The sequence below is a fragment of the Myripristis murdjan genome, chromosome 6 (genome assembly GCF_902150065.1).
Source record: "Myripristis murdjan chromosome 6, fMyrMur1.1, whole genome shotgun sequence".
Taxonomy (NCBI): Eukaryota; Metazoa; Chordata; class Actinopteri; order Holocentriformes; family Holocentridae; genus Myripristis; species Myripristis murdjan.
This window is the reverse complement of record NC_043985.1, coordinates 17,678,110-17,692,805: the sequence shown is the minus strand read 5'-3', so window position 1 is coordinate 17,692,805 and position 14,696 is coordinate 17,678,110. Positions and strand designations below refer to the sequence as shown.

At 39.8% G+C, this 14,696-nt stretch overlaps 1 protein-coding gene across 1 annotated transcript in view; it reads right to left on the bottom strand.

Moving 5' to 3' along the window:
- Positions 1-14,696, bottom strand: part of LOC115360553 (mucin-5B-like) — a 23,513-nt gene extending 8,817 nt beyond the window's left edge. The window contains exons 1-30 of the mRNA XM_030053528.1: positions 14,591-14,696; positions 14,253-14,291; positions 13,885-14,146; positions 13,616-13,730; positions 9,823-9,913; positions 9,640-9,731; positions 9,344-9,557; positions 9,114-9,239; positions 8,003-8,120; positions 7,768-7,906; positions 7,561-7,665; positions 7,361-7,430; positions 7,040-7,177; positions 6,764-6,928; positions 6,545-6,639; positions 6,276-6,402; positions 5,926-6,181; positions 5,519-5,568; positions 5,310-5,410; positions 5,054-5,205; positions 4,822-4,960; positions 4,633-4,740; positions 4,359-4,538; positions 4,030-4,269; positions 3,718-3,874; positions 3,393-3,521; positions 2,962-3,112; positions 2,712-2,755; positions 2,432-2,614; positions 60-2,231 (exon numbers count right to left, since the gene is read on the bottom strand). Coding sequence (XP_029909388.1) covers positions 60-2,231; positions 2,432-2,614; positions 2,712-2,755; positions 2,962-3,112; positions 3,393-3,521; positions 3,718-3,874; positions 4,030-4,269; positions 4,359-4,538; positions 4,633-4,740; positions 4,822-4,960; positions 5,054-5,205; positions 5,310-5,410; positions 5,519-5,568; positions 5,926-6,181; positions 6,276-6,402; positions 6,545-6,639; positions 6,764-6,928; positions 7,040-7,177; positions 7,361-7,430; positions 7,561-7,665; positions 7,768-7,906; positions 8,003-8,120; positions 9,114-9,239; positions 9,344-9,557; positions 9,640-9,731; positions 9,823-9,913; positions 13,616-13,730; positions 13,885-14,146; positions 14,253-14,291; positions 14,591-14,669 — 6,037 coding nt within the window. The 5' untranslated portion in view covers positions 14,670-14,696. The remainder of the gene's footprint in view (positions 1-59; positions 2,232-2,431; positions 2,615-2,711; positions 2,756-2,961; positions 3,113-3,392; positions 3,522-3,717; positions 3,875-4,029; positions 4,270-4,358; positions 4,539-4,632; positions 4,741-4,821; positions 4,961-5,053; positions 5,206-5,309; positions 5,411-5,518; positions 5,569-5,925; positions 6,182-6,275; positions 6,403-6,544; positions 6,640-6,763; positions 6,929-7,039; positions 7,178-7,360; positions 7,431-7,560; positions 7,666-7,767; positions 7,907-8,002; positions 8,121-9,113; positions 9,240-9,343; positions 9,558-9,639; positions 9,732-9,822; positions 9,914-13,615; positions 13,731-13,884; positions 14,147-14,252; positions 14,292-14,590) is intronic.

Here is a 14,696-nt window from a genome sequence, read left to right as displayed (position 1 = left end):
GGTAGAGATGGTTGAAGTTGTAGGTTTTTCTGTGGTTTGTGTTGTTGTTGTGGCCTGTCCTGTGGTACTTGTAGGTTTCTCTGTTGTTGTTGTTGTTGTTGTTGTTGTTGTTGTTGTTGTTGTTGTTGTTGCTGTTGTTGTTGTCGTGGGCTTTTCTGTAGTTGTTGTAACAGGTTTTGTTGTGGTTGGTGCCGCAGTAGTGGAAGTTTCTGTAGTTGTTGTGGTAGGCTTTTCTGTGGTCACTGTGGTTGTGGTTGTACTTGCAGTTGTGGTGGTAGAGATGGTTGAAGTTGTTGTAGGTTTTTCTGTGGTTTGTGTTGTTGTTGTGGCCTGTCCTGTGGTACTTGTAGGCTTCTCTGTTGTTGTTGTTGTTGTTGTTGTTGTTGTTGTTGTTGTTGTGGGCTTTGTTGTGGTTGGTGCCGCAGTAGTGGAAGTTTCTGTAGTTGTTGTGGTGGGCTTTTCTGTGGTCACTGTGGTTGTGGTTGTAGTCGCAGTTGTTGTGGTGGGCTTTTCTGTAGTTGTTGTTGGTGTAGTGGTATTTACACAAGAATCAGCATACCTGCAACATCTGACTCGTATTTCATAGTCAGAACAAATAGGTGGTATGCCTTGATCTTGGTTGCGACAGATCAGCCCATCTGATAGGTCACATGTAACCTTTTTTCCTACCTGAGAGAAATGTAAATCCTTGCTCTTACTTGCTCTACATTCTATTTCAGAAATTTTGATGCAAGCACTCAACTCTGGGTTCTTAGTTGTGTCTATGGTTTCAAAATCTCCACCATTTGAGATATTCGGGTAATGATTGTTAATCCAGTCTGACCATTCACAAACAAAGCAAGAAGTGGTTGTAGTTGGAGTAGTGGTGGAAGTTTCTGTAGTTGTTGTGGTAGGCGTTTCTGTGGTCACTGTGGTTGCGGTTGTACTTGCAGTTGTGGTGGTAGAGATGGTTGAAGTTGTTGTAGGTTTTTCTGTGGTTTGTGTTGTTGTTGCTGTGGCCTGTCCTGTGGTACTTGTAGGCTTCTCTGTTGTTGTTGTTGTTGTTGTTGTTGTTGTGGGCTTTTCTGTAGTTGTTGTTGATGTAGTGGTATTTACACAAGAATCAGCATACCTGCAACATCTGACTCGTATTTCATAGTCAGAACAAATAGGTGGTATGCCTTGATCTTGGTTGCGACAGATCAGCCCATCCGATAGGTCACATGTAACCTTTTTTCCTACCTGAGAGAAATGTAAATCCTTGCTCTTACTTGCTCTACATTCTATTTCAGAAATTTTGATGCAAGCACTCAACTCTGGGTTCTTAGTTGTGTCTATGGTTTCAAAATCTCCACCATTTGAGATATTCGGGTAATGATTGTTAATCCAGTCTGACCATTCACAAACAAAGCAGGAAGTGGTTGTAGTTGGAGTAGTGGTGGAAGTTTCTGTAGTTGTTGTGGTAGGCTTTTCTGTGGTCACTGTGGTTGCGGTTGTACTTGCAGTTGTGGTGGTAGAGATGGTTGAAGTTGTTGTAGGTTTTTCTGTGGTTTGTGTTGTTGTTGTGGCCTGTCCTGTGGTACTTGTAGGCTTCTCTGTTGTTGTTGTTGTTATTGTTGTTGTTGTTGTTGTGGGCTTTTCCGTAGTGGTTGTAGTAGGTTTTGTTGTGGTTGGTGCCGCAGTAGTGGAAGTTTCTGTAGTTGTTGTGGTGGGCTTTTCTGTGGTCACTGTGGTTGTGGTTGTAGTCGTAGTTGTTGTGGTGGGCTTTTCTGTAGTTGTTGTTGGTGTAGTGGTATTTACACAAGAATCAGCATACCTGCAACATCTGACTCGTATTTCATAGTCAGAACAAATAGGTGGTATGCCTTGATCTTGGTTGTGACAGATCAGCCCATCTGATAGGTCACATGTAACCTTTTCTCCTACCTGAGAGAAATGTAAATCCTTGCTCTTACTTGCTCTACATTCTATTTCAGAAATTTTGATGCAAGCACTCAACTCTGGGTTCTTAGTTGTGTCTATGGTTTCAAAATCTCCACCATTTGAGATATTCGGGTAATGACTGTTAATCCAGTCTGACCATTCACAAACAAAGCAGTCACGGACAGTGGTGCTTGATTGGGTTGAGTATGTAGTGGGTACTGTTGTCGGTGTTGCTGTGGTAGCAGTAGTGGTGGTGATGGTGGTTGTGGTGGTGGTTGTTGAAAGTGTTGAAGGGGTTGACGAAGGTGTTGTTATGATCACTGTAGAACCTGTAAAAAGCACATTAGAAGTTGTCTTCTTGTTTCTGATATGTTTTCATTTAATTGACAGTGAGGGATGGAATAGTTCCTGCAATGCTTGCTCATTCAAAAATGAAAAGACTGAATTATCAAAGTGAGTGAAAAATCGGCACACCGATGCTAGAGTTTTCACATCTACATTGTGCATGTCAAACGTTTCTCATTCTTACCTGATGATGTGAAAGTAAAGGGTGTTGTAGTTGGCTGGGTGGTTGTGGTTGTGCAATCTGGGAGCCTTTCAATAATTCCATTTTCTTTGCAAACAGCAGTGAAACAGGTTCCATCTCCATCATGTGTGCTGTAGATAATGGCCCCAGGAAGGTATTTGTGTCCTTCATATATGCAGTAGCAAGCTACAAAAGAAGATTAGTGTATAATCTTTTGGTTGAATAACAGTAACATAAATACTGTTGGTATTGTAGTTGCAATAGTAATAGCTATCCTTCTCACCTTGAGCATCATAAGTGCAGTCCACCTTTGTTGATGAGCAAATACTGAAAAAAGGAAAAGTTTACTACTCTTCAGAAAAATTCTATCTATAAATTTAACTTCTATCTTGATTATCTATATCCATAGCTTCATATTAGAGTCATACATTTTTATATAACATGCTAGTAACAAGTCAATTTCTTTTGATCTGCATTTAAAATGCCAATGAATATTAACTTTTGCATCATCTGCTCAAGATGAGGAGACATACCATGTTTGACAATTTTCCTGTGATGGTACTTTCTGCCCTTCCTTATAATGATTCCCCTCTTTATCTTCACAGCCACACTCCATAATTGTCACACACTTCATGGTAGTTTCTTCTAAATAAGGTCGTTCTGGAGGGCATCTTGGATAACATCCTAAGAAAATTAAAATTAATTTAAAGCATAGTCAGAGAGGAATCTCAACCTTGATTATCTGTGAAGTTGAAGGTTGAGAAAATGACCTTCAGCAACAACATTTAAGGTGTCCTTGAGCAAGGCACTTTACCCCTAACTGCCAAAGTGCTAAATGCCTAGTAGAAGACTGTGGTTGTGCTTGTCAGGTGCAACTGTACTTAATATTATGAATATGAAGTGTGCAGTGTCAGCCTTTTCACAGATAAACCAAGGTTTAAAGATCTTCTGCAGTCTGTTATACCTTCTAATGCTGGAATTTCACTGGAGCATATTCCGGAAGGATTCCTGCATGTCTCCATACATGGCTTTCCACAAGGCTCATAGTGCCATTCGCACTCTCCCGAAGGGTTATAAAAGTCACAGAACAGAGCTAGGAAGAAAAAAATGTTAACAAGAAGTATGTCTGTGGAGATTCTCAGTCATCCAGGTCATGATATGCAAGTAAGGATAAACACATGGCTAAGTTTATAATTGCTCTAATAATATAGTCAAAATGCCTGTTCATACAAAGTTCAAATACGTTGTATTTCTGGATTAATGTCTTCCAACAAAAGTGAGAGACTCACGGCAGATTTTAGGTGTCCTCCATTTCACACAGACACCAGCCTTACTACAAGCAGCTGCATAGGCGGCTACAGCTGAGCAAAAGCACTCACAATCTCCTCCAGAGTTGCAGGCGCATGTGTCGCTCACACAAGCATCATAATAATTTTGGGCAGCCACCTTTTTGAAAAAAGCAGATGTAATTTCAGGTATAAACTGCTTTGTATTTCTCAACTTAATTATACAGCCAGTCACTGTATAAACTGTCATAAACTATTTACTATAGAGCTTGGCTTGATATTTCATGCCTTACAAAGTTGCTTAGTATATTTTACCTTCAAATGGCAGTCAGCAAATACTTTGCTGTTGATAATGCTGCAGTGTTTCAATGCCCATGCCTGCCTATGTGAGTATAATCTGCAGGGGCTTTTCGGCACATTAGTATTAGGGCATTCGGGTGAGTCTTTCCAGCTGTTACCAAACTCAACAGGTTCTACCACAACTTCTTTGTTTCTGGTGGTGAAGTCATTCTTGATATTTCCATCATAATTCCCACAAAGACCACAAACTTTTCCCTGTAGGAAAATGAGATCTCATTGAATAGTGAAGTGTCAACCACAGGGATATTTTTAAATAAATTTTTAACTGAGGCCTGCACACTTACTTTGAAGTCAGAGCTGAGTTTGATCATTAGCGTTGTCTTCTTATTCCAGATGAGAATCAGACCATTGCTGGCCTCAATGACCAGATATATGCCAATCGTGTGAACCTTATAGGATATATCCTCTCCTTTGCTTTGTTTAATTACTTTGATATTTTCCTCGGACAGGAAAATTTCTTTGTCCTAAAATAGACAAATCATGTTCATTTGTAAACAACACTGATGCTTGCTTAAAGTGTTTCTCAGTATTCTTTATTTCTGTTGTAGTGACATGTACCCCTAGGAAGAGCTTGATAACAGTGGAGCAGATGCTGTCAGAAGTTCCACAAGGAATGCTCTCAGTTAGAACTTTGAAGGTTCCATCCGTGTGGTTCCCACAGTTATCCTGCAAGAGATTACTGCCAACATTACAAGACTGTGAGAGCACAAATCGCAGACAACGACTGAACACAAACATGTACCATACCTGAGCAAAGACGTAGCCACAGACACCACTAAAAGAGAACTTTTTGTCATCAAAAGTGATGTAATGCCCTTCTCCATATATGGTACAGGTCCCGTCACACTCATGAGTGGTACAATTCCATTTTCTCCTTGAGCAAGTGCTGTGATAATAAAGGAATAAAGTTGCCCTTCAGCACAATTAAGAAACACAGCAACACAGCAGCACCAAATCATAGTAGAATAACATTCCTTACCAGTTATTACAGTCCACTTTGATAGTGTCTCCCGGCTGGTAGGAATCACCATTGTGTAGACAGGGACAGTCGTCCTCCGTAACACAGCCTCCTTTACCATCTAACAGCAAGCCAGCAGGACATACACAGCCAGAGACACACACTGTGTTGCTCTGTCAAACACAGCAGGGACATACTTTACATATGATTCTACCACTTCAGAATATATAACATTGGTACAATATTCATCAATAGTTATCATCCAATGTCAAGTTACACAGTCTGGGTCCAGAGTCTGGCAACTCCTCTGGCATTCAGATCCCTTGGCACCTGGTTTTGCACTTGAGCAATTGAAGAAAACCATTGGAGCAGTGCATGCTGAAGGCAACAAAAGGATGTTAAAAAAAGACACCACTGTATGCTAAATGTTTTTCATATTATGACACAAAAATTACAGTGTACTGAGTGCTCCATAATGTTACCCACATTCAGTGACAGGGTGTCCAGAACAGCTTAATTTTCCACTTTTGCAAGAGCTAGAATGCAGAGGCAGAGAGATGAGGATGAGACACAAGCATCAATCAATCAAACCATGCCCCTAAATGGGCATGGTCCTGTTACGGGGCTAGGGTTCCACCGCCGAGGTCATTATTTTTCAATTATTATTCATTATTTTTGAGCACGGGCGGTTCCATCCCATGATTCAATACTGCCATGACAGGCAGGCAGCTAGCTTGGAGAACTGCTGTTGCATGGACTATCTTGTTCCACTTTTCCCTGTCTGCATTAGTTGGAGGCAGAGATTAACACTCACAATGTGTTTTTGAGCCATGTAATAACCGAATTTAAGTAACAGTTTGCCACAATCTTATTGTTGACAGTGAAATCCTCACCAAGTTTTTCCATTGATCTTGGCGACCTGTCCAGAATGCATAATCAAGTCTCCTGCATAGCAAGGGCAATGTGAGGCTGTCACACACTCCCCTTTTTCGTTAAGGTAAGTTCCTTCATCACAGTCACAACCATCAACCGAGGTAAAGTTAATCTGACATGTTATGTCCAATGGGTTGCGAGAGCGACATGTGCGGCCACAGCCAGTCATTCTGTCGCGATACACCATCTTAGCAGGGCAGTCAGTGGAGTATTTGCCTGTTAAAACAAGTCAGATGCATGCCTCACTTGTATGCCTTCATGTTTTGCCTAAATTAATTCTGACATTTAATCCTTTAGGTATAGAACTTACTGCAAGTGACGTTTCTCCATCCTTTGAGCATGACACCTGCAGCAGCACATGCATGGACATAGGAGGATATGGCAGCACACATGCAGTCTTCACTCCTTTCACAGGCACAGGTGTCATAAATGCAAGACTGGGAGGGGGGTGGAGAGTAGTCACAAGCAAAATAGTTATTGTTAAACACAGGACACAAGTGCATGAACACACACACACACACACACACACACACACACACACTGCTTGAATCATTTGTTTGGTTGATTCTGAAATCTTACAGTGTAATAGACATCTGGGTGTATTTCAGCATGGCACTGGGAAAAAATCCCTTTTTGGTCTGTCAACAAGGAGCACCAGTGACTGGCATGTTTATCTGCGAAAAGAAACAAAAATGATTGTCAAAGAATAGTGTGTAATGCTCAATTTAATGATACAGTATTTAGATAGTGTACATGATATCTGTGACATTTGTCTGTGAAAAGATGCCAGTTGCTTACCCTTTTCTATATTCAAACTACAAGGATCCCCAAATGTGTTTGTCACATCCGGGCAGTTTGTTTTGGCCTTCAAACTGTTGGCAAATGTCACAGCTGTTCCCTCAATCAGTCCATTAATGGTTTTGAAGTCATCAGATTCCACATCATTAAAATCTCCACACAATCCTGGAGGAGGATGTAAGCACAATTCACTGAAATGCTCAGTTTTTCAAGAGTTATTTTTAAAAAAGGACTCTTAAAAAATTATAGTCAAAGAGCCCAAGAATGCAAACATACCGTAAATTCTTCTTTTATGAGAAGAACTGAGTCTGATAAAGACCTGCATTATGGGTTTGAGCTGTATCTCAACAGTTAGTCCATAGGTGGTGTGGATAATAATGTAGAATGTTAATGGTTTGAGGACTGTTACATCATCTGTGAAACAAAAACGCATATTCAATCGCTTACAAATAACTTGCAAACAACTTGGAAACTCATCTCCAATAGGCTATAACAAGCCTGTTTCTACACAGGGGTAAACAAGAGGTGAATTTACAACAGGAGAAACTATGGAGAAACAAACAGGAGAAACAAAGTCTAAAAGAAATTGTCACTCACCTATAATAAGTGGCAACTGCGAAATCTGTTTATTATAAAGGACCCTTTCACTAGCTTCAACTACAATCACCTGTAAGTGGAAAAATAACAACACAACTGTGACTGCTCAAACACCAATCCATACATCCACACCTTTTCCAACATGTATGACTTGGAGAATATCGTGGTGAATATCTTTCTTAGGAGACAAAATAATTTACCACATGCTTGGGAAGTGATAGAGTAATTGCTTCCAGGCAAGTCTCTTTATCAGTTTTTCCACATTTTACCAGGTCACCAGTGACTGTGAAAGTCCCATGAATTTCCTGCAATCAAAGTGGAACGCATGGACAAGAAATGCATGTTTAATTACATCGTATTATTGCTCCCAATAACAACTATAACTGTTTTCAGGTTCAATTGCTCACCTTGGATAGGGTGTAAGAGCAATCTCCATGGAAGGTGTATGTTTTGTCATCAAAGGTTGAGATGTGAGAGCCACCTAGTATGGAGCAGGTCCCAGGGCAGTCCTTATCATCACAGCTCCATTTACCCTGGTTACAAGTACTGACAACAGAGCTCAGTCACTTCAATGGCCAGTTCACCTTAAAGACATATGCTGAGACTGCAAGCAGTTATCTACATAAGTAAGTACATTATTACCAATTCTGGCATGCCCTTGAGTATGTTTCCCCGGGTTTGTATGACTCCCCATTGTGCAGGCAGTGGCACTGTTCAACAGGAACACACCCATTCTGTGTAATATCATCAAAGACAGTTCCTTGGGAGAAGAGAGAAAAAAATAGTCAGCCCATAATAAAATGCCTTAATGACAACACTGTAATCACCAAGGCCTCTAGTCACTTATACCACAGTCTGGGGGAATACTCTTTTCTTATTGGCCAGCAGGTGTGAGTTAAAACTGTGTCTAGCACATGCAGCTTGGGTCATGGTAGAAGTGGGATACCCAACTCGTAGGTGTCCAATAAATGGTTTTGAGGCACAATATGGAGGCAAAGAGGGTGGTTCTTTGCCCCTACATTGTGCCTTAAAACCATTTGACACAAACCTTCTCATTTATTATCCATTACTTATACAACAGTTAGTTCCAGTGGTGCGATGTGATTGGACAAGAGGTGGTCCAGGAGTGCTGATATAGGGTCTGACAGGACTCTGGCTTTTTACTATTATGTTTGTGTACCACTCCACTTTAGTGCTCAGTAATAACTGTGAATTGCATTAATCTACATTGTAATGTTAACAAACTTCACACTGCATTGGCACAAAGATGGACACGTTTCAAAAAATAAATTATGTTAAATGAATGGTGACCAGAGCACGACATGTGGGAGTACATAAGTGCGGATATCAGTGCAGGGCTCCACAGTGTGAGTACTGTATTTCACTCGCATTTGCCTTTTAAAATAGGTAACTGGAAAAGTTTACATAAAAGCCACTAACACTGACCACTGCTACACAAACAGAAAAAAAAAATCTGTTTTTTTTAAAGCTACCCATTTTGACTCATATGCAAACACATAGTATTTCCTGTAGAAGTATATCAGTACTCCCTCTTGTGTGATACTGGTAAAGTCTACCACCTCTGGCAGGTCTTGCTATAATGATTTTCTTTTGTTTTGTCTGTTTCACCATGTGTTAGCATCCTTAGGTCCCTTCAATATATATAAATATATAAATTTAAGTTACTATTAGAGATCAGTTGATGAAATGTTTCTCTGTAGTGTGACTACGACCTGTTTAGAAGAGAACTTACCAGATGGGCAGAAGCAGCCTTCTGTACAGTGATCTTCACACAACTCGCTTCTCTCCGAGTTGCTACAGGTGTCTGTGCAGGGATTCCCGCACTCATTGTACTCCATAGTTTTTGGACATGTTTTTGCTATTCACCAAAAACAAATGTTTAAATTCAAAATGCTGCAATCTTGTTAAATAACAACATTTAAAACACCAGAGTACAGTATAGTCTCGCCCGCCAGCTCTTACCACACAGTTGATCAGTCCTCCAGTTCTGTGGTTTCCCACCCGCGTGGGCGCACTGACGGGAATACTCTGAAATGGTGGGACACAGGCATGACATACTGGTGTTTCCACAGTGGCACAGGTCCTTCACACAAGCCCTGATGAAGGCATGAGTATCAACCAGGTCTTTACAGCTGAGGAATGCTGGTCCTGACAGGATGGTCTCGCAGAGGCTTGCCTGCTTGTCAAAGTAAATGTTTTATTTAGTTTCAAACACAGACTTCTGCATCTACACTGCTTTAAAGTGAATCCATCCTGACCTGTTCTTGACAGTCTGGCTGAGTTGAGATGTCTTCACAGTCACTGTTGACTTTCCATTTTTCTCCATATTCTTCGACACCCACGCGATCCCCTGTTGGTTGAGGAAATGCAGTTTTCAGCACATGTGGAAACTGTATTGAACAGCTGTTGTACAATTTTTATCGGCATTACTGAGTGTTTACCCATGTCAATGAACTCATCATATATCTGGACTCCATTGAAGTCCCCGCACAAGCCACATGTCTGATTCCTGAGTTTTGTATCCATCTCAACCTTGAAACAAAGTGAAATTAGATTAGAATAAAACACAGACTGAGGTTAGATGTACATTTTACAGTCTATGAGCTGCATGCACAATTACAAAGTAGCTATAGAAACTCAAACTTCATCAACAGAAAATACAAGGAAAAAGACTTCACATTGTTTGTGAAGTGATCTCTGGGAAATGCAGTTTCAAAAATACAGCAGATATGATTGCTTAGCAACAAAGACGTCACCCCATCGTATATGCCATTCTGTTCTGAATACAATAAAATATGCTGTTTATGGTAAGACTTTGTAGTCCTGTAGCTCCTTGTCCTTATATTTTTTTACAGAGTGAAAATGCTCCTTTGAAAATGCTCTATCATCAGAAAAAATATTGTGTTGAGTGAATAATATGCAGAATGAAAGTTTGTTGTGCTGACAGCTGACGACCTTTTCCACTTGGCATTTTACCCCTAGAAAAATAAATATATGTATTTTTTAATTTGAATGAAATGTAGCATCTTTGTGAAGTAATTATTAAGAAACCTTTAACTGATCACTTGTGCTTAGGTAACAGCTTATGGTTTCCCCTGCCTATATTATTGGAGGCTTTATCAAGACAGTATACAGTACCACCCATGTTCATGAGTAGTTTGCTCTGTGTTGTCATCACTGATCCTTGTTTAAATTTATCCTTCTCTTCCTTGTGTAAACTGATATTCAGGCATGGAGCAGTTGTTTAATAAAGCTAAATCAACCGTAGCATAAAGATGTATTGTAAATGTACATAAAGAAGTCCAAATATTGAAACTGCCTGTCACTGCTGTCTTGTTTCAGTAACAATGTGTAATAACAAGGACATTAATCCATGCGCAATGTTACACTTGACTAGGTGTAGCAACAAGCACACAATTTGTGACAAACTGCAAACTGTTTAGTTCTATGATACAAAATACAAAATGAAACAATATGATTATGTATTTACATAATCATTAATTGTATCACATCTGACCAGCAATGTACAGGACACAGTCTGGAGCCAAAGCCTAAATTTTGCAGAGGAAAATCTGTCCATTTTTTTCCTTTAGTTTGCACGAGATAATGTAAACCCTATGCAGAATCTTCATTTGAATAACTTGATACCATACTGATACTGAGGATAATGTTGAATTTCTGTAGCTGTTGTTTCATTGAGCCATGTGACCAAGTTGTTGTTCAGAGAGTGTCTTACAGAAACTCCCATTCCATCAACAGACTCTTTGTTGTTAATCAAAAACTCTACTGGCCCTTATCTACCTTATCTTTATACTTTAATAGACTTCAAAATATGATGATTTAAATTGAATATAAGTCAGGGAAAGAGTAACCAAAGCAATATTTTTCCTTTAATACATTAAATGATAATACTTCTTGATATAACTGCTATATCATGAATGCCAAGGCCAGAACAATTACAATTTTATAGCATCACACCCAAATATAAAGTTGCTTAATGATGGTCAGCTGGCTTTAACCCTCTGAACCCCAAGCAGTTTTGGGGTGTTTTCTGCTCCCCTCACATTTTGGCTCACTGTGGGCTTGTTTTTCGCTACAATTACAAGTGCTGCACCTCTATGGAAACAGCACAGCTGTGGCTATCTCCATTCAAAAATGTCTTTCACTCAGTATGAAAGAGTTATAGTGCCATAAATAATAATAATAATAAAAAAAAAAAACGGCAAACTGATTTTTTTTTTTTTTTTTTTTTTTTTTTTTTGGATAATTTATTTTACAAAAATCGAGAAACACTGGAATAAATGTACAGAACATTTTTTTCAGGTGCCCACAAGTGTCACTGATCCAGGAAAAAAAAAAAAAAAAAAAAAAAGTAGGGCTTCACATGATTTATTTCCTGAAATATTAACATTTTTCCAAGCTGTATAAACTTAGGCGTTTTTACTGCCTTGTACCCCTCCATGTTACTACTGTTGCCTACACACTGAAATTCAGTGAATTTTTGTCACGCGACTGTTGGGCTCACCTGAATCAATCAAGATGTCTCCGATCCGCTGAAGACCTCAGAATTTTCTGTTTTTTGAATGATCTGGATTGAGTAAACGACTATTTTTTGGCGAATTGTTGAATGAAGCATGAATAATAAAATGGTTCGAATGAAAAATAACCTTTTAGGCTTAGTTTGGTCCTTTTTTCTACCGCTAAACTGAAGTCGGACATGTTGCATTCAGGGACCGTCGGAAAATTCATATTCCGACGAAAAAATAGGTTTTTAAAGCTTCCAGCTATGATAAACGATTGGGATTTGTCATGCAGGGCAGCCCGAGACACCCTGAAGTTTTGGAGCTTTTGCCGACTGGTGTGACAGCTTCAGTGGTGTGTGTACCTGACCGCCATCCTGTTGATTTCTTCATCCATCTTTTTTCGCACTACACTGTGAATGATCATATGCATGTGTTGATCAGTTGGTGTTAAACACATCCTCTGTGATGTACCCCCCTTAGTTCAGGCAGATAGCAAACATATATCATGTGTATGAAATGCAAGCAAGCCAATAAGATAAGATATGAAAAGAAATACTTTATTAATCCCTTCATTTTCCATCTGGATTAATAAAGTACTTCTTATCTTATCTTATCTTATCTTATCGGCTTGCTGCCGTTTCATACACATATGTTTGCTGGTTGCCTTAAATAAGGGGGTACATCATAGAGGATGTTGGAGAAGGTTCTCCCATCTATTCCTGACTTTGTGTGAGATGGTTTTACAAATTTGCGTAAAATTCATGGGTTACTGATATTTGGACGAGGTTTCTTATAAAGCAGGTGTGAAAATCCCAGCTGCCCCACTAATGGCGCTTTTCCACTAGTACCTACTCGGCTCGACTCGGCTTAACTCTACTCGGTTTGTAAGCTTTTCCATTACCTGGTACCAGGTACTATTTTAGTACCTACTCTGCCGAAGTTCCAAGCGAGCTGAGTCGAGCCGAAATGTGACGTAAACAGCGTGCAGGCCACTGATTGGACAGGGAGTGACGACACGAGAGCGACTCCTTCACGAAAACCAAACCTGGCATTTTTAAAAGAAAATGGCAACAGTGACTGTGCGCATTGATCATTGCTGAAGTTGAAAAAGTTGGAAAATGGCACGCAAACCGGTACCGTGGTCAAATGAAGAGGTGGAGACTTTTCTGTGCTTGGCGCTGTGGCTGCCTTGCTATGACGACTCCACCGATGGCAAGGTGGTACTCAATTGTAATGGAAAACCAGTGAAACTGAGGCGAGCCGAGTAGGTACTAGTGGAAAAGTGCCATAAGTGAGTTGAAGCACCAGCATAGCAGTTTCAGAAATCTCTAGACATATTTCTGCAATGCATAGCTGTACCGCAAATGCACTGAAATTTTCAAATTTAAGTGATTGTATGACCACCAGTTTGAGGGTAGCTGCTGCTTGCAGATAAAAAAAAAAAAAGAAAAGGCAGCGGAATGACTGTTTTTTACAGGCAGTGTGTCCACTACCAACAATGTGTCATGCTGAAGTGTTCTTGAGCCACTCTAGGTAGTAGTCACCTAAATGCAGTTCCGAAATCTCTTGTTTGAGTGTTAAACTGAAGATACATTTTTTCACAGCTCATTTGCCTCTGTCTGTCAGCTGCTTGGTAATACCCTTCATGATCAGTTTGAATCTGAAGTACAATAGGGCCAATATGACAACGTAGCATTCTGAAATTTCATACCGAGAAGGAGTCATCTTCATTCCATATGGCAACCAAGCCCACATCGGTTTTAACCTTGATATAGGAGATACCCCTTTCAATCACAACGCCATAATTGTTGAATGGTACTGTTTCCCTGGGAGAAAGGAAATCACATCCCTGTCAGTCAAATGATCTAACAAAAAAAAAATTACTGTAAACAGTGTGAGAGAGGGTAGAGAAATGTCAAATTATCAGAATACTTAGGCAACAATTCTGTTTTTCTATGAACAACTTAACTATTGACTCACGGTTTATCATTGACAGTGATGGAAGAGTTGGATAACTCCACCCAGGTCCCATCCAGCTTCATAGTGACCTTCTTAATGGTGGTGACCCCATTTATCTCCTGGCGCTGGAGCTGAATATTGAAATCCTCATAACTGTCCTTACAGTTGGAAGTAAGGATGTAGTTACAAGTGGAGGGAAGCTGGAAGAAATCTCCATCGAATGTCTTGAAATGGTAGTTTCCCCATGTACTGCAGTACTGCTCATTGTGAGCGACTGTCATTTCTAGATTAGGTGAAAAGACAGACATCGTTATATTTCAAATTTTATTATCATTCATGTTATATATTATGTTTTACTTGGAATGAAAAAAAAAACAAAAAAACATTACCTGTGATCAATGGTTTTTTGGCCACTGACTGTACCATCACTTGAAAACAAACAAACAAACAAACATATACACTGGAGGTTAACATTTTTACTGTCATCAGACAAGAGCAGGGCACTTTTATAACTGTATGACATCGCCTTGAAAAGAATCACCATCATAATACATGAATGAGAAGATATTTTAGCAAAAGTCTTCTTTGTCCTTCATTTCTGATATGGTTTAAACCCACAACAGGCTCCTTTCAGCAAAGTTCAACTGAAAGGTGTCCCTAAGGTTTCATCTTTTCATTGAAAAGGCCTTCAATATATCCATCTTACTGTCCTGGAGAATGTACATACCAGTGATTGCTGATGATAGTCCAGTGCAGAGGGCGAACCATGGCATCACCCATGTAAGCAGCATCCTCGTCTTTCTCATGTCCTGAGAGTAGGTGCTGCTTTGAAC